The 19074-nt window shown below is 40.7% G+C and overlaps 1 protein-coding gene across 1 annotated transcript; it reads left to right on the top strand.

The window, feature by feature from the left end:
• Positions 1-300: 300 nt before the first annotated feature.
• On the top strand, positions 301-17798 carry LOC118248521 (pancreatic lipase-related protein 2-like). Its single transcript, XM_035547539.1, has 14 exons — positions 301-406; positions 4728-4798; positions 6106-6154; positions 6969-7123; positions 8627-8752; positions 10243-10377; positions 12193-12301; positions 12876-12992; positions 13083-13205; positions 13945-14063; positions 14869-14998; positions 15276-15387; positions 16448-16615; positions 17735-17798. The coding sequence occupies exons 1-14, from the start codon at positions 301-303 to the stop codon at positions 17796-17798; spliced, it is 1584 nt and encodes a 527-aa protein (XP_035403432.1).
• Positions 17799-19074: the final 1276 nt, after the last annotated feature.

Below are 19074 nucleotides of genomic sequence, written 5' to 3'. Positions count from 1 at the left end.
GAGGTTCAGTCTGTTGCCTACAGCAGGAGCCTCCAATAACCAGTTAACTCAGTTAAGCATTTCAATGTCCCATACCATATCCCCTTCAAGGGTTAAAATGGTCTCACCTTGCTTTTATTCACACCCACAGCAAAACCCTTAGAGGTAAATTTTTTGTTGATGAATTAAAAATGACGGGAGAGCTAGAGAGACAAGAAAAGGCAACATGTCACATCCAGCACTAAGAGTGTCATTCTGACAAAGGTCTCGCTCACCCACACCCGGCCTGTAATTAGGCACCGTGTGGGCAGGTCCACACCCATGGCGGTGGGACTGATTCCAAGTGAAAAGAGCCGGGAACAGCCGGGGCTTGACAGGAGCCACCTGAGCAGAGCGTACAAAGCAGCAACGCGGTCTGCAGTCAGCGGTAAGTGACTGAGGAATTGGTAGGATTTGGGGGTAACTGTCCTTGCTAATGGATGGTTGGGGCTCCTGCTTAAAAAAATAAAAAAGAGACAGGCTGAACAGTACAAAGAGTGGTCCTGGAAGCAATACTGAGGAGACCCTGGCAGCAGCACCAGGGCTAAAAACTTTTCAATTCCAGGAAATCCCAGTAGGAGATGATCCTATCTGGACTGGGACACTGCAGTGCAGCTAAGAAAACTGGGCGGATTCAGTGGGGCTAAGGTAATTAGGCAGATAATATATCTCTGTGTTTTTAAAGAAAGATCAAATGATGGTATTTCCACATAGAGTCTGGACTCTTTTCTTATTTATTTTAAGAAAAAGCACACAAGAATACAAATAATAGCTGAAAAGAAAAAATTAAGCACTGTTAGGAGCATTCTAAATGTAAAGGGAGAATGGAAGTGAGGAAGAATTACAAAGCTGTTATAGGGAAGGATGAGGCAAACAGGATGTGTTTTAGTACCACAGTTTATGGAGTAAGTTGTTATCAGCAAGGGTCATTCTGCACCTCAGAAATGGCAAAAGGCCAATAGTGTTGGCCTTAGAGCTGGCTAAAAGTAACAGTAGTCTACCTATGAAGGACACTAGTGAAGTCCTGGAAGGACAGAAGTGGCCAGATCACAGCTGCAAGTCAGCTTAAGTTAGCCTGGAATTGGCATAGCCACCTCCCCAAACTGAATCATAGGTGGGTTTTTTGTTTGTTTGGTTTTCTTTTTTAAATATGATGCTTGTAGTTAGATTAAATAATCATAATTGCATGTTTTACTGTCTGAACACTGCTGTAGGGACAAGGTGAGAACCCTATTATTTAGGAGGTCAAAGCAGATAGTGTTAGCTATGTCTGTTAATCAGGACATATTTAATAGGTTTTCTTCATTATTATCCTGACATTTCTCTGGATTGTACACCATTTCTAAGTGACTGACAGAAGCAACTTGAAAGCCCCAATCTTACTGTAATCTCTAATGATGAACAAATACATGTATGACTTTGCATATATACTGCCCTTTTATTGGAGCGCTTCCCACATTTAACGCCTCAAGAAAAGAATTTGCATCAGTATTCTGAGTCATTATGGGAGCCTAATGCCCTAGTTCACTGTCTCAGACTCGGTTTAAGAGGTCAGTAGATGCCAGAAAACTCTAATACCCAGACCAGACAATGTATGTGAACCCTGTTTTGCCTTACCTTGACACCTGCGAGGTCCAGAACCTTTTCCTTTCTCCAGATCACCTGACTACTTTGCTCCACTATGAGATTGATTTGTCTACTGTTAAATTTGTTGGTTTCAGAGCTATTCATTTAGAGTCAGTTTCCTCCTGGAGAGCTTACCTAAAAGCTGGTGAGCCAGCAGGAAAGGAGACTGGCTAATTGCCCAGATGCTCTTTTACTTATTATTACTTGTTTGTACTGAAGCACAGCCAAAGTTCCTTCATCTTGAATCTTACTATGGGCAATTTACAACCACATCTGAGGGATGGGGAGGAGACTGAGATGAAATTAAGTCTTCAACCAATTATGCCAGTTACTCTGCTCACCTGAATTAGTTCACTATATCACCAGCACTAAGCCCAGACCTGTGCACATTTGATAAGCTGGAGAAATGCTCTTGCTGTGTTAGCTACTGAACATGGACTGTGCCTGGAAAAGGTGTTCTTTGCATATTTGTACAGAATGGGCTAGGCCATCTCTACAAAATATATTTTCAAAAAGTTAGAGTGGATTCTCAAGTATTTACATATGGGTAAATACATACATGTTCTCCTTTATGAGGCCTACAGATACTGCTGTAATATTTTTTATCCTCAATTTCTTTTATCCATTTGTGTAACTTTACAATGTTTGGGTGTGTAATTAGCAAGTGGTATCTAAATGCCTCAGGCTCAAATACATGCAATAAGTTTTTGGGAGAAGGGGAAATTAACTTGTAACTTATAGTCAAGGATTCTCGGCTAAACTCTGGATTACTTCTCTTTTGTGATGCCTTTACGTTAGTAACCAAACACTACACCAAACTACCAAAAAATATGAAAGACGAAATTAAAACAACTGAAAGACAGAAATGTTCTTTCTTCAAGGACAATGCTGGAGCAGGAAATATAGGAAGTATGGTTGGAAATCAGGAACAGTACGGCAGGAAAGCTGGAAAAAACAGAAATCTAAATGGTGAAAAATAGGTTATGTCTTTGGGAACAATCATCTGTGCTTTGAGACTTTGTACTCCTAGGCAAAACAGTCCCCTCTTCAGTTTTTGCTCCACATTCCTTCTTTTCCATCCTCTTGATTGCCCAAGAAGATGTTCTCTCAAACTTCTCAATTTTTTTAGTATCCCTCCTGAACTGTGCATTCAAGCAGCAACAAAACCTCTGTACTTCTTAAATAACAATCTCCATCCATATATTAATGTATGTTGTATATTTGCATGTGTGCGTGCATATATATATCTCTCATCTGTGTATGTGGATAAAGACTAAAAAGTTCTTTAGCAACTCAAAAGTTCTAGTAATATATTAGAAAAACCTCAAAGGCTTTTTCAGTTATTGCTTCCTCAAAATGTTTACCTCCATTTAGTAAATATAATATGCAGTGTGACAGCATTTACTTTCCCAAACAAATAAAATAATCCAAAATTAATTACATGTGCTTTTTATTTACTAATCCTTTAGCCTAGATGTCAGTACTTTTTCAGTACTTTTGGATCACTGTCACCAGTGCTGAATGTTGACATGCAATGTAATACCAAGAACTGATTCTTATAAAAATTTACAGAGTAATGATCCATCGTAAACATTCAATAACTCTAGTGTCAAAAGCCACAGCTAAAAAACGTGATCACATTTTGATCATGATGTTATGTGACTGTGCACAATAGCAAGAACGGTATTTCCAGTCCAGGGCTTGCCTCCTAGTTATTGCCGTTATACTCTTGAGATGCAGTAATTACTCAAATTTTAATCTACTTAATCCGCACATTCAACTTTTAATCCACTTAACTGTTGTAGCAGAGCATGTATAACATTTTAATTCCTTAACCAAAATATCAAGTAGCAGAACATCTTATTAGAATTCAAGTATTATGAGACTAGTAATATTGATCTCATACGAGTGTCATGTCATGTAATTGAATTCAATTACACAATTTAATCTTTTAACAGTTTTGCACAAATTTTCTTTTCAACTGTCCTGTGGAAAGTTTCATTATAGTGCCTCAGGCTGATATTGCCCTGAAGCTCCACAGATCATTTGTGTTATCTTTTCTTACCTGTTAGCATATCAGATTTTTTCAAACCACGTCTATGGAATTTTCTTACTAATCAGTAACTTAACAAAAATTTTTCAATAGATTTTTTGATACTCTTAAAATGGAAAAAGAAAAAAAAAAGGTTCTTAGCTAAGCTATGAGTTACCAAAGTCTCTTTATTTTAAAACACATAGTTCTAGCAGCTGTTCTAAGTGTCACCATCAATACTTTTTTTTTTTTCCTGGTGTGAACATCAGCTTGTTTTGGTAAACATAGAAAAATAAAAGTGCAAAAACCTTGGTTCAGCTGTATCATTGTCTTTTGCCCAATTTTATCTAGTAATGAATCAAAACCATTGCATCTTTTTACTTCCTCCACGCATGAAATATTCCTTCTTAACTCTACAGGCCATAAATGTATGTTAACATTGCTGCTTTTCTTATGAAATTCGTATGATTTCTAATTCTAATTCCCAGTATTCCTTTTTCTTGTCCTGTATTCTTCCAGTTTCTTTCACTTTACTGAGTTAGCCTATAGGTACTTAACATCTTTTTCCTTTTTTTTTTTTTTTAAAGCATAAAGCAACCCAGTCTGCACTAAAGAAAACAGAAAGCTTTTTGTGTCCTGTTACTGCTAACCACTCAAGGAGATAAGGGTGATAAAAGAATGGTGAGTAAAAGTCTTAGGAATTATATAAACAACATATTTTGTTTTAAATTAAAACAAAAACAAAACCACTATTTCCTAAAGGGAGAATTATCAGATGCTGATAATTAAAAGGTCTGACACTTGGTCTTGCCTCTCTTAAATAGACTGTGTCTGTGCACATGTCCTGAGAAGGTGTGGGTCCACGTGTGGGGCAGTCATATTCAGACTTTTTCATATCTCACAAGCCATCCACTAGCAGCCCATGAATCACAGGTTGAGCAACAGTGTCCAAAAGGTGGCTGGATTGTGAAGGGCAGCTACTAAACCAGTGTAGGTTTTATAGATTAGGATGTCAATCTATGAACATTCACTTTTTTTTTTTTCCTCTGAGCTGAAGAGCAAAGTGGAAATGGCTATTACCGGTTGGCTACTAAGTGGGGTGCATATCCCATTTCATTCCGAGTAAAACAATGGAGCTCAGCATTCAGGAACCCTCCTGCCAGCAGTGCTGGTTAGGCTGAGTTCACATTCACGAACAAGTGATTCAAGTTCCTCTTGTTCAGCACTAAGGCTCTTAAATGCCTGTTGAAAGAATTTTCTCCCATCAAATTGTGTGGTGCCTCAACTCTTTTTAGAAAGATATCATTTCTTAACATCTCCCCAGTCCTTTTGTTATTAGGCTAACATAAACCAATATAGAAAAACTACCTGCTAAAAAAATTGTCTCCCATCCAAACTGTACACCTCTCTTCATAACAAAATGAATTGACTTTCCACACAGACACACAAAAAAGTTTTCTCTATCTTGAATTACTTGCCTAGCTACCCGTTCATTTCCAGCTTCTGCTTTCAAAGGACGAACCTCTGAAAAGAAATTGCTGATCACTCTTGTTTGGCAACAACCTCCCACATTTTCTAAAGTCATCACCCATTGGTGAGGTGTTCTGAAAAGAAGTACAGCACAGATTATAGACATGACCTGTGAGTTTTCATCCATTTTCTTCATAAGCCTATTAATTTCAGAGCTGCCTTTCAGATTTTAGGACTGAAAAGCAGTTACAGCTCAAGATTGTTACTTTACAAGAAAAGCAGAATGTGGGAAAGGGGAGGTGGATGCCCTATGAAACACCTAAAAGAAGAAATTGAGAACAGTGAAGAAGGCAAACATGAAGGGAGGAAAATGATGAAATATGTGGAGCCACTGCCATAGGAAAGCCAAGGGAGGAAAATGCAGAGGAAAGAAATCCAAACAAAGGGGGAATATGAAGGTGCAGAAGCACAAGGAGCCCTGGGCAAGGGCAGCACAAATAGCATAAAGCTGCCAAACATGCAGACTTCCACCAAGTTACATGCATGCCCGTCAGTTCTGCCACACCTCCCACCTATCTGCTGGCCGTCAGGAGAGTCAGAACCTCATGGCCCAATTCACTCCCTCAGCAAACTACATCCAGCATTGGATGTAGAAGAAATGCAAAGAACAGAGAACTGAGTGGAGGGGAAGGATCTCCTGCCAGTAGTGCTCCTCCCAATGCAACCCAGGATGCCCAGAGACCCAACACACTGCTGGCTCATGGTCAAGTTGGTGGCCAGCAGGACCCCCCCACACACATCTCTTTCTGCAAAGCTCCTTTCCAGCCGATTGGCCCCTCAGGGGTACTGGGTTATTCCTCCTAGGCTGTAGTTCTTTGTGTTTCTCTTTATAGATCTGTCCCTTTTATAAAAATGTAACACAAATAAAAAGTTTAACCTGTATATTTGATTTGCTTTAGGTGGTTGGAATATGGATTACTGCATTTTATCTCCTTGGCACAGTAACAGGTGAGATACAACATCTATAAAAACCATCACTAAAAGATGAATTCAGACAAAATAATACAGAGGAGACAGTGACATCTTTTACATTGAAGTCATAGCATGATTTATGTGTCACTGTATGGCAAAGTCTATTACTGTACAGGGACCTAATGCTAAAGGCTCCACCTCGTTTCAATTTTATTAAGAATACAAGATACATAACTTTATGCCAAAAATTCACAGAGGAGAACTGCAGTCATGTGCCCTAGCTCTATCAAGACAGTGCACGAATGTCTCTACCTGTTACTGCTGTTTACAAAGAATGGCTCAGTAATAGGGTGCTTAGTACAACAAACAGTGCTGTAACAGAAAAGTTGAGCATGAGAGCAAGAGACCTGTTTGATCTGGAAAATGATGATGTATTAAAAGAAACAATCAACTCATTCACTATGCAAGGCTACTGCATACGTATCCATTCCTACAATGAGGCATAATGCTTTGATGCAGGAAGAATGCAGGAGCAGTTCTAACAAGCGTTTCTTAAAAGACTTTTAATAAATAAATAAAATAAAACACCTTTTACAAGCTGAGAATATGGTGTCAAAATAGTGTCTGGATCCCTACTTGGTTAGGTTTATCTTCAAATTATATAGTTCCCCTTGTGTTACCTACTTCAGGCAATATCCATAAAAGAAACAAGAAGAAATCTGTTTCAAAATCAATCACAGAACAAAATCCTCAGTTTCCTGAGGACAGTCTTCAGACTGTTGCAGTCTTAAACATATTATCTAGCTGTAAGAGAGTCCAAAACATAAACCATTTGTTTCTTCTACTCTAGGTAAAGAAATTTGCTTCCCCAGGCTTGGCTGTTTCTCAGATGACCCCCCGTGGTCTGGGGTACCAGGGAGACTTCTGACAGGTTTGCCTGACTCTCCTGAACATATGAACTTGAGCTTCTCTCTCTACACCAGGGAAACAGGAAATAACTCACAGGTGACATTTATTTTTAACATCAAGAACTGACTAAAGCTACCAATGTTTGTTAACAAGCCCACATCAGTCATCATAGGCAAATGAGTCAAAATAAGAAGCTAGCTTCAGTGTTCACTCATTACTGTACCTTCAACCTGTTTGGGGTAAAGCATAAAATGATGGTGAGGGAACTGTCAGGTGGAACAGGTTTCCTGGTATTTTCCTGCACAAGAACTGGGCTATAGCAGACTGCCCTTTGCATGTGTTTAGATCTCTCAGGAAAACTGGAAAACTGTTCAAATAAGCAGCTTTCTGAATGCTCAGATAGGGGAACAAGTACTGCTGGTTTATGGGGAAGCTGCACCAGTGACTTCTAAAATCAGAAGTCTGAAGCAGGCCATTTTCGTACTGTTTTCAAACCACACTCCTTGAAGTCTGAGTGACTGTGCACTCTTACCTGCCTCTCTCCATGCTGAAAATAAGACAGAACTACCCAAGTTGTTTATGTCCTGAAATTCTGAGCCAAGCAAGGAGAAGGATCTGCAAGATGTGGGGCTGGGACCACATCAATTCAGCAAATGCACGTGAAGCTGCTAAATCCCTTGCAGGCTCCTAGACCTAGTGTCCCCTGTTCCATACAGGAACATTTATCCACTGCCATGAAATACGATGCACCACAAGCATTGCAGCTTACAGCAGTCCTGTTTGCCATGCTACAAGTCCAGCTCAGGCTCTTTAAGGATGAGAGGTTACACCTGTAATAAACTTTTACGATCTGCAGAGCAGGGACATGTGAGCTCACAGCACACAGTCAGCATTGGTTACTCAGGCATTTCGGTTGTTGATAAAATAAGTCAAAATACACCTTACATTACTTCCCAGGCACTGCACCTAAACATCTCCCTGATCTAGTGCACAGCCCTTCCACACCCAAACTCCCTGAGCTCACATCACAGGTGCTATATTTGTTTGAAAACAATACAGGTGGTCAGAGATCGCACTCAGAGTAAAAGATATATATAATTCAGCAGCTTGTGGCAACGTGTGGTGGGCAAAGATCAGCTTCACCACTACTGTACACAGTTCTCGCATTAAATTCTTTCAGCCTTTCTGGAGTAGCTGGTGACAAAAACAGACATGAAACATCACCTGCCCAGAAAGACATGCTGTTTCTTAGATGCAAAGCAGCACACAGAGGCCAAAGGTCAGGTCAGTAGAAGGACAAGCTGAATCAGGAGGCATGGAGCCCTCTGGAGGAACTCATCCATCTCAGGCACCATGGACCTTATATGGGGGGTTCCTGCTGCATCAAGGAAAATAGACAGGAGCAGCAGAAACCACGTTGGCACAACTTTGGAGACAATGGTGGGACTGGGAAAGATGGGATAGAGAAGTGCCTGGGACTCTGCCCATTATAAGGAGTTGTGTGAGTCCTACAAAAGTGATGACTTAGATTACACTTTTAAAACATTTAAAAGTGTGAGATAAAACAACTTGATTTTTTGTTTGCTTGTTTACACACAGGTGATCTCAGCGATAAACTCCTCAACAATCCAAAACTCACATTTCTCCTCACGCAGGAAAACCTCCTTCATCATTCATGGATTTGGCAGCACTGGAAAAAAAGGCTGGGTGGTAGAAATGTGCTTGGTATGAGACAATATCCTCTGTTTTCCTTCAGCAGTTGTAACTACATTCTGTCGTTATCACTTAGACACCAAGGTTCACCTCCTATTTTGTAATGCATTAAATAGTTGCAGATACCAACCAAGAAGTTACCAACCAAAGCCAAAATGTTCCCATTCTGGAAGGTGCTGCATAGTCAAGGCTTCTTGGTCATCTCTGACATTGTGCTTCTCTAGAGAATTTTCATCCCCAAAACCCTACAAATCAGATCAAAGCAGCAAACTGAACACAGATGTCCCCAGCCTCTGCACTGGTGTCAGAATATCAGATTAGGCCAACTCACTGTTTCTCCCATCAGGAACTATTGAACCATCCTTCAGCTGAAGGCTTTCCTGAATAGTTCAGGTTTCAATCTACAAACACTCTTCTGTTTCAGAACTATTCAATTTGTAAAGAAAGAAAGAAAGAAAAAAAAAGAAAAAGAAAAAGGAAAGACAAAGCTTTCTGTTTGATTAATGAGTGCAAAGGAAAAAAAAAGATTTCAAAAAATGAAATGTGGAAGCTACCACAAAACAGAGCTGCTGCCCTCTGGCCAGTGGAGTGTATAGTGGTGGTGTCAGCCTTGGCTCTGACAAGGAAGCGAAAATCTTCTGTGGTTTCTGCTTCTTTCACAAAGACAGAAAAAGACCGCCACTGAATGCTAAGTCACAGTTCTGCAGCATTATTTTTTTTCGTAAATCTGTGAAAACTTTTAATCTATAATATTACATTTCCAAATTTTCCAGTGGAAAAGAAACAGCAATTCTGTCTGCCTCACTAGAAGCCATTTTCATGATGTACCTAAAGGAAAGGATTCAAGCTTCTGCTTTCTTTGCCATTCATCTTCAGCTGTTTATCATGCATCAATTTTTGTTTCTACTCCTTGACCCTTCTCAAACCTTACATAAGCCTTAATCACAGAAAGCTACGGCTGCAGACTTTAATACGTGATTCGTCTAGTGGAGAAATCACTGATCTCTGCAAGGCTGTGGCCAGTACAGAGGTGGCAGATACATTAGGTATCTTTGCTGAAACAGGAACTTTCTAGTCTGCTCTGAACCTTAACAGTCTGACACGATTTTCCCTGTTTTAAAGACACTTGGTAAATAAGTACACTTCTTATAGTATTTAGTTAAGCTACAGATGACTTTCAAAGAAAGTCACATAGCATACATAACAGCTACTGTGCAGTGTGTGGCTTTTCCAAATCATATCAAATATGTACATAAATGGCTTATAGCAAAATATTTTTGATTACAGTCTTTCAAACTGTTTCTCAAAACTTTTTGCTGTGTTCTGTTTTATAAGAAGATTTATTTTTCAACATGGAACACGCTACAGTGAAGAGTTCGATTCAGTAATGAATGAGAAATTGCATGATTATGTTACCATTTATTGTTTATTTTGATTTAAGTTGAATTCCCGTCTGCTATTTTGTTTCCTTAAATGCTTTGCTTTGTGTGTTCCCACATCAGCTGTTACTGGAGGCAGAAAACATGAACTGCATTGCTGTTGATTGGCACGAAGGTGCAAAAGGCACCTATGTCAGCGCAGTGAACAACATCCGCGTGATTGGAGCCGAGGTTGCTTATTTCATAAAAACTTTACAGGTAAAAGATACAGCTCCACAACCTACAGTTCTTAAGTAGATGAGGTGGGGTTATGATACTTCTGCTTTGATTTTGAACCTCATCTAGTACGGTCAGCTAGTGCTTCAGAAAGAGCGGCACAATGCATGCAGTTGAGATACAGCTAATTATACTAATTATCAGCTCTGTAAGGACTTCTCACAGCCACAAAAGACTCCAATTAAGCTAATGTAGTTGGAAAGAGGTGCCAATTAATTAAAGACCAGTAGGTGGCAACATTTCCGTATGATGTTACGGGTAAGAAGGCGTTCAGTGGCAATGAGGCAAGGCACATTCAGTGCTTACAAGAGTCTTCACCTGAATAATTTCCTTCTAGCACAAGTATATCGGCACCTCAGCAGCACTAAAGTGACGTGGTGCTAAAAGCACCAGAGGTTTTCTTGATATTTGCTGTCTACGGGCACAATAAATTGTTCTGTTGCCTTCTAGTTGTGAACTTCATGTTCCTAAGGCAAGTGTTCACTTTTACTCATATAGCACAGGACTGCTCAGCTGCAAAGTTTAAGAGTACCACCGTGTCCCACTGATTTCAAATGGACTTGCAAGTACTTAGGGCTGCTGAAATCAGCCCCTATTTGGCTGCAGACTTGATGCTGGAAACTAGGCAATCCTCGCATTGCAGAGATATTCCAGAGACCACAAGGCCACATAGCAACTTTATGAATACTTGAGTACCAAAAACCATTTCTCTAGAACCAGCTGAGGCACAGTTTGCTGTTTCTACCTAGGAAGGCTTCATATCTAGCCTCACACTATTGTTTTTGTGTCTGTCTTTCTTCTTTGCATACAACTCCCAGGTCATTTAAAGATGGTTCGGTTTCTTATGTGATCTCTGTCTGCCTCTTTTCATTTAATATCTCTATTACTGCACCATTTGTGGTCTGGACCTCTCTTTTTTCCATTACAAAACTGCAAAAAGTGATCCTTAATTTTTCTTTTCCACAATTTACAGATTTGGGGAGTTTGACTTTAAGCAAAGTTAAGCTGCACTGTAAACAGAAGAATTGCAGTAAAGAGTATTTGAAGGTATCTGTCACCTGATAAGCACAGACAGACCGATAGTAAAGATCTGCCTTTTTTTTTGGGGGGGTGGAGGGGGGGGGTATATACATTACAGAAGAAAACAGTGTAAAAACCTCAAGCAGTTAGCAAACAATCCTTGTTGGCTTTGCACATTACAAACCCAGGACATGCCTGGCTGAAATGTGTCCCCTGCAGGCAGACTACACGCTCATTAATTTCTACTGCTGTCTTCAAAGCAAGTATAACACCTGAGAAGTGCAGGTCTTGTACAGGCGACTCTTGGCAAAGAGGAGAATGGATGCCAAACCCCTAAGCTTGTCAGTGAAGGTACTACTGAGTGACATGACCACATTTGCTAAGCAGACCCATGGAGAACAGTCGCATGATGAAAGAGGGCTCCATAACAGAGTCAATAAATAAAAAACAAGATCATATCATTGGAACTTTAAACTAGGGCTTAATCCAAATGAGCAAGAATGTTCATATTTTGTCACCAAGGGTAACTGAACATGGTAACCATATGCTGAGGCTATGATGGTGAATTCATCATCGCGAGGCATTTAAAATTCTAGATTGGGCATTTTTCTTTCAAGTCTTAGGTTAATTTAAACAATAATTAACTCAAGCAGCTCACACACTGTTGGCTAAGCAAGAAGTCAGCCTACAGGCTCCCAAAGGCCCTCAGCATAAGGCACCCTTTTTGCTCACTACTGAAAGCCTGTGTTCTTGTCTCTCCACCACCACAATGATCAGAAACTCTTCAGGTACTGCCCTTGTGAAATCCATCTAATTGGCCACAGCCTGGGTGCACATACAGCGGGAGAGGCGGGAAGGAGGATTCGAGGCATCCGGCGGATCACAGGTAGGCTGCTCACCGAGGGGCAGATCTAGCAGGGACGCTTCTAGCGGAAAGAAACTTGCAGCACTCTGGTCTGTAGACTGGAATTAAACCATTGGCAGTGCTGCAAACACCATGTATGAATAAACAAACTTTAGGCTTCTCAGAAACAAGGGTAATTATTAAATCTTTTTTTTCTAGTTAGGTTTAAAACTATTTAGCAGAAGAGCTCTTTGTTAGTATGTTTGCAACATCACAGTCATCCACTGCGTTGAATCCAGCACTATACCAAGACAAAACAACACATCCAAAAGCCTGTTTTCCTACTCATGATGCTCAACAGTCCAGTAACAAAACGACTGATAATAAAATGCCTCCTTCACAGTAATACAATTTTATTATATATCCTATTGGAAAATATTTTGCTTGTATTAGAATGAGTCTGTAGAAAGGTTCACATTGTGCATTTGGTTCAGTTTGGTCATTATTCAACATGACTTGTGCAATATTAAATGTCTGATGTTGTAAGTTGGCAAAAGACATTAATGTGTAACTTTTCCCTCCCCTGAACCCAAATTTCTTTATTTTTTTGCTAAAGGTTTGGACCCTGCTGGACCCTATTTTGAAGGCACTCCTCCAGAGGTGAGGCTGGATCCTTCAGATGCAAACTTTGTTGATGTTATTCACAGTAATGCTGCCCACTTTCCTGCCATAGGTAAGCATTCATGTGCAAGCAAGTAGCTGTAGAGATGGGCATGTTGCAGATGTACCTTGAGACTGTGACACAATCATGTACGAATCCTAGGGCTTGGAATGTACAACGCTACTGGCCACCTTGACTTTTACCCAAATGGAGGAACTGTAATGCCTGGCTGCAGTGATTTAATTCCAGACATGAAACAAAATGATTTTGAAGCTCTTATTGCAGGTAAGCATACATTCCCAACATGCTCAGTATTTAATTTTCATTCAATTCTGAAACGTGAACTGTGAAAGTAGCTATTCTTTTGGAAGAAAACAGTACAAGATTTTTATTATTATTATTATTTGCCTATTTACTTATAAGAAGGAAAGTAAAACGAGAAATAAAGGCTAGATCAGAACAGTGCTACTCAGGGAACACTGCAGGAAAAGTAGTAGTCAGAGGTATCAAATAGGCCTAGGTTTTGCTTCTGCAATTTGAATTGAACCTGCAGAACACAGAGAGGCAAGTCCAGCCCCACAACAGCGACATTTCCAACAGGACACTTTCTAGGCTGAGGGTGGCCGGTGCCGTTGCTAAACCTGCAGCACAACAGCACTGCTCTTGGTCCCTCGCAGGTGCTGCAAGGGGCATCCAGCACCCTGAAGGCACACAATAGACAGAAGCACACAGCATTGTCAGGGACTGTGGGCACCTCATGTCTCCACCTGAGACTTCTTCAGACTTGAGTGGATGGCAGAAGGCTGGGGAATTCTCTTTGTTCTACTAAACCTTTTAAAACTATACTTAATGTCACTTGCTGTGACATCATATATACAGACAGCTATGTATATGTTTGTGTGTGTGTATATGTTACTAATCCATGCTGCTGTTGTATTCCATGTCTTAAGGTAAGGCAAGTACAAGTCTTGTACAGGATAGCAGGAGGTTATTTCATGGATGCTCACAAACTTTGTCCCAACAGATGCTACGATTTTTGGGGGATGCCATCACTCACGCAGCCACGAGTATTATTTTGAAAGCATCCTCTATCCCACCGGATTCATTGGATATCCCTGTGAATCATACAAATCCTATGAGGCAGTAAGTATATCGGCCCAAGAACAGATGAAATCTAAAGAAAATAATCAAGGCCTCTGCACTCAGGTTAGATCACACCATGTGCATAGAGCGCTTGTGGTTCTGCTCTCACATCACCTAGCCAGCAGCAGACCTGAGCTCAAAAATCAGCTTGGGCAGTGCAAGTTAGTAGGAGGAGGCACAGCACACAGGGCATCCATCAACTATTTTGCTTTAGAAAAATGAATACACAGATGAAACCACCAAAATAAAGAGAAAAATAAAAAATAAACCCCATGCAATTCTCACCCTAAACCTTTATGCAAAGAACGTATAGGCTCTTTGCGTATTAACCCTACTAAGTCCTGGCTGGAAGAAGAGATATTTGGAGCTTCCAAAAGCCTTAAATGTTCTAATTTACACTGGGCAGATTAGAGCACCTGAATAAATACACTTACAAAAGAAACTTAAAGCACATATGATTCTTTTGTCACCCGTATAGTGTTGCAACATGGATACAGGCAGGTTCCCTTCCATTGGTAGGGTAAATTAAACTTACATTTTGTCCTAGACTCTAGCTGAAGAGTAGACTCCCCAAAATAGGGAGTTTCAGACCATCATGTACACAGGTATCATATCTGCTTATTCCACGTGTGCTTGTGTGCATGAGTACAGAGCCCATTATCAGGTTTTGGTGGTAAGATATAACAGCATACAGCAGTGCCCCAGCTTTGCAAGGTTAGAACAGAAGCCTTAATTGAGCCTTAATTTTGTCCAAGCCAGGATGAAAACCACACACCTCATTAACCGATGCTCATATCTTTCCTAGGGAGAATGTTTCCCATGTCCCCAAGAGGGGTGTCCGATGATGGGGCACTACGCTGACAGATTTCCAGATAAATTTAAGAGAGTAAACCAAAAATATTTTTTAAATACAGCAGCAGATCCACCTTTCACTAGTAAGTGGAGAAGGTTTGTTACAGTTGTTCACATTTGAAAAGTGATTGCCTTGACACGATTTACAGCCATGCTCTTCTGTTACTTCTATAAACACCTACTAAGACCTCTGACAAAAAAAAAAAATGCTGCATCATCATCATCTTTCAAGCTCAATGAATCTTTCATTAGCTAGCATGAATGAATTCTGGTCAGAAAAAAAGCATTTTCCAGGATGCTAGCACTTTTAATTCTCTCCTATCAATGACAATCCAGTTTTATTCTGCTGTTCTTACGCAGGTTGGAGACAAAAAGTGTTTATCAAACTGTCTGGTGTAAAGAAAATGAGGGGGGACATAAGCCTAATTTTCCATGACACAGAGGGGAACACAAAAGAATATGAAATTGCCAGGTAAGATAAATTAGTACTGCCCCAATCGCATTTAATACTGCTAACCTTAATCTACACAGTTTCCAGATATTTGAGCAGTGTAAACCCTTATTCTTTGTTGCAGACAGTCTAGTTAACATTAGCTATGAAACAAGTTATCATGTAGGTAAGACCCATGAGAGCAGAAGGATGGTTGTGCCAAGAAGTAAAAGTCACGTCCTTTTCATGAGTTCTGTGACTTTACAGCAAATTAGGAATCCAGCTTGACGGAAGTGCTGTTTCTCTGAATTGCTCATTAAAGGAAAAAAGATTGCACCTCTTGTATTCACGTAATTCTGACTGCGCTCACCTGTTTCATACGCACGTTAGCGTGACCTCTCCCATGCCAGCATTGCATCACATGCATTAATGCAGTCACCTGGGTGCTGATAAGGCTCCCTGCACTGCCAGTGGCTTGCTGTACGCTTTCCTGCAAGGCAATCCTGTGCCCGACCTCAGGTTGCAAAGTGGATGTGTGTACTTCCTCCATCGATACATTAAAATCCATCACTATGATATAAATATCACATTTATACAGTCTGGACAGTGAGTTTCATTCACAGCTTATCATCTCTGTTGGCTATCCAAATCATAGCTCCCACTGTCTTCTGTACTTGCTCTGAAACAAGCACCTCCACGTGCTCTCCCATGCCCCTGTGTGTGTGTGTGTGCAGAGCAGAGCCGGAAGTTCCCAGCTCATCTATAAAATCACAGAAAAATCCTCTCTGAAAACCTCACCCAGAGCCCTCCCTACCTGCAAAACCCAGCGCTCAGGCACTGGAGGCACACAAACGCCAGCAGCCATCCCCACCTCACCCTGATCATCTCCTGGTTGTCTCCTGCCACATGCCCACTAAAAGTTTTTGGTATTGTTTTTGTCCTCTCCCTGTTCAGCGCATGCCTACAGAGTCCCAGTCCAGCACCCTATGCTGTTGCAAAGTACAGCAACAAAGGGAAAAGCCTGATCTTGTGAAGAACAATACTTAGTCCAGTAGTCTCTAAACTATTACATTTATCTTCACTGTCTTCATTCTGTTTCCAGTGGAGCCCTCTCTGAAGACCAGGTTTATACAAAATACCTTGATGTTGAAATTAACCCCAAAAATACTGCAAAAGTTGAATTTCTCTGGAATAAAACCTTATTCACTCTGCTATGGGCAAGACTGGGAGCAGAAACAGTCAATATAATTCACGGAGAAGGTGGTCGTCGGTAAGTAGGTCCTTTCAACAGGTCAGAAGGAATGGGAAAGGAGTGCAAGACTCTGGGAGACAGGATTAAAAAATAGTCTTGATAAACCAGACACACAATGTGTAATCAACAGCATGAATTTCAGTAATGACAAGATACTACTCTTTGGACAGAAAAGGAAATGTTTGAATACAAAATGGTGAATAACCGTCTGGAAAAGAATCCAGTAGTGAATAATTTGCGGAGGATACTCTGCCCCAGCAAAACAATTACAAACCAGCACCACATTGCTGTTGAGATAAAGCAAGTCTCATCCCCAGGTGCATTACCAGGAGTACTGTATAGATGATCAGGGAGTAGTTATTCTAATTTAATAGGCTGGGCTGAGAATGTAACCAGAAGTAGGGTCATTTTCAAGCGTGGAGTGCTTACTTCAGGTACCACGCACACAGAGTGAAGTCCAGAGTAACAGCAAGAGTGAGAGATTTAGTAGAGATGGTCTGTGTAGAGCATCTGAAGGAAGTGTATCTTTAATCTCTACAGAGAAGCCTGGAGAGGGGCATAAAGACAGATGGATAAGCTGTTTGTGAAGGACCACAGTCTGCTGTTCTGCTTATCTGCTGGGTTTAGGTCAAGAACTAACTGATATGTTTCACAACAGAGAAAATATATGTTAGAGTTTTTTCTAGTATTTCTTATTGTTTGGCATTGGTATGGATTATTTAGACAAGAATGAAACCCCTTTTACTGTTAGCTCAAAAAAAAAAAGCAAGCTGCAGAGTTTTGGCTGGGACAATCCAGTTAAACAGCTGGTGTCAGTAAAGGGTACTTACAAGATGGCTTTTTGACTTTTTACCTGGAACTCTATTTTTGTGAATCTAGAGGTGAATCATATCCATCTTTCAAAACCCAAATTTTACAACTTTTCCTCATAAGAAGGAAATTTGCCTTGTTACTGCTAATATGTGAATGCCAATGGGCTTTTAGGAAGGTTTAAGTGGGGTTATGGAGCTAACTAACAACCCTCAAGGTGAGGGCTGACATCTTTTCCTTTGTGTGTGTGTGTGTGTGTGTGTGTGTATGTGTGTGTGCATACGTATAAATAAAACAGATTTTGAATGACACTGTTTTCCTTCCCAGGTCAACTTTCTGTGGCCGTGGAACTGTGACATATGGAGTTCCCCAGCTCCTTACACCTTGCTAGAGGTCACTGAGTACATCTGTTCTGTGTGCTGCAGCTGAGTAAACAATCAGTCCTGTGCAAGGCAATGTTGGTGCTCAAGGCCATTAAAGAGAATTCTCAAACTGACTTGTTGCTTCCTTTTTTTTTTTTCTTCAGTATTTCCAAACACATTTTTCAATATTTTCTCATGTTGAAGTCAAGTTTATTGCACTCATAGCTATGGAAGCAACTGAAAATCACGTATGGCAAAATCCATCTCTAACACTGGCACATTCTTACTCTAATAGTGCCCCAAGAGAAGCAGGTAAGGACTTTTTCCCCACTGTGCTGATGATTTGCCAGGTTTGCTGCCTGCAGAACCCACTCTGGGCAACACCCCCACAGCCAGGAATTGTCCCCAGTGCCTCCGGTCTGCAGCTGATGATATGCTTCAAACCTTGCAACACCATGTATGAGCACTGCTTTCAGAAGACACGGTGGGCCAAGGAAAAAACAGAGCACAAAGACTTCAGCAAGTCAGAACAGCCCCTTGTGCACTGTACCTGCACAGAGGCACCAGGCAAAACTAAAAACGTGCATCCCCAATACCCAGGACCACTCAGCAGCCCATCTGTTCAGCTTGCTCAAGGAAGCTGTGAGCCAGATACAGCTGCTCTTCCCTGCAGTGAGCACCCATTTAGCTCAGTGTTTCAGGAAACTTTATTCCCTCCACCCTCACCTTTCATTTCTTTAACTACAGTTGACAAGACAAGAAAGAGCTCTCCCGTTAAGTTGAGGCTTCAATTTTTATGAGGCTAGGGTCACACCAACCATGTCCATGAACTTCTGCATCTGCTTCTCAACAAGTAGTTCTTCTCCACTACTCCCAGGTAGCACTTTCCTGCTCCACCTGTGCTGTGAACAACCTGGTATTGCAGTGCCTCCAGGAATGGGGACTGTTTCTCAAACTATTGCCTAAAGGAAGTATGGCATTCATTAATTTGGATTCAGCTTCATGTGATACTGCTCTGTGGTCAAACGTCTGAGAATTATAGATGAGCTAGTTCAGATTCCTACATATATTTATATATGTAAATATAGGGAGAAAATTTAATTTCTTCCAGATAGTTTTATATTTAGCATGGTAACTTTGATTACACCATTTTTTTCCTAGAAAATACCGAGTCCTAAGAAGTGTTTATAATCATTCCATAGGGAATTTGAATAACTCCAGGCTCTGCAAAAACTGGGATCGACTATTTCACGTTAAAGCGAACACTACTGCTCTGCAAAGAATGGCATGAGTGAGCCACCTAGA

The sequence above is a fragment of the Cygnus atratus genome, chromosome 7, assembly GCF_013377495.2.
Source record: "Cygnus atratus isolate AKBS03 ecotype Queensland, Australia chromosome 7, CAtr_DNAZoo_HiC_assembly, whole genome shotgun sequence".
Lineage (NCBI taxonomy): Eukaryota > Metazoa > Chordata > Aves > Anseriformes > Anatidae > Cygnus > Cygnus atratus.
This window is presented reverse-complemented; position numbering and strand designations above follow the sequence as displayed.

Excerpts from the sequence above, each read along its gene's own strand:
- LOC118248521 (XM_035547539.1), top strand. The coding sequence starts at position 301 with ATGGCGGTGGGACTGATTCCAAGTGAAAAGAGCCGGGAACAGCCGGGG. Across the intron at positions 407-4,727 it reads AACGCGGTCTGCAGTCAGCG|CTGAAGAGCAAAGTGGAAAT; the intron begins GTAAGTGACTGA and ends TTTTCCTCTGAG. Across the intron at positions 6,155-6,968 it reads TCTCCTTGGCACAGTAACAG|GTAAAGAAATTTGCTTCCCC; the intron begins GTGAGATACAAC and ends CTTCTACTCTAG.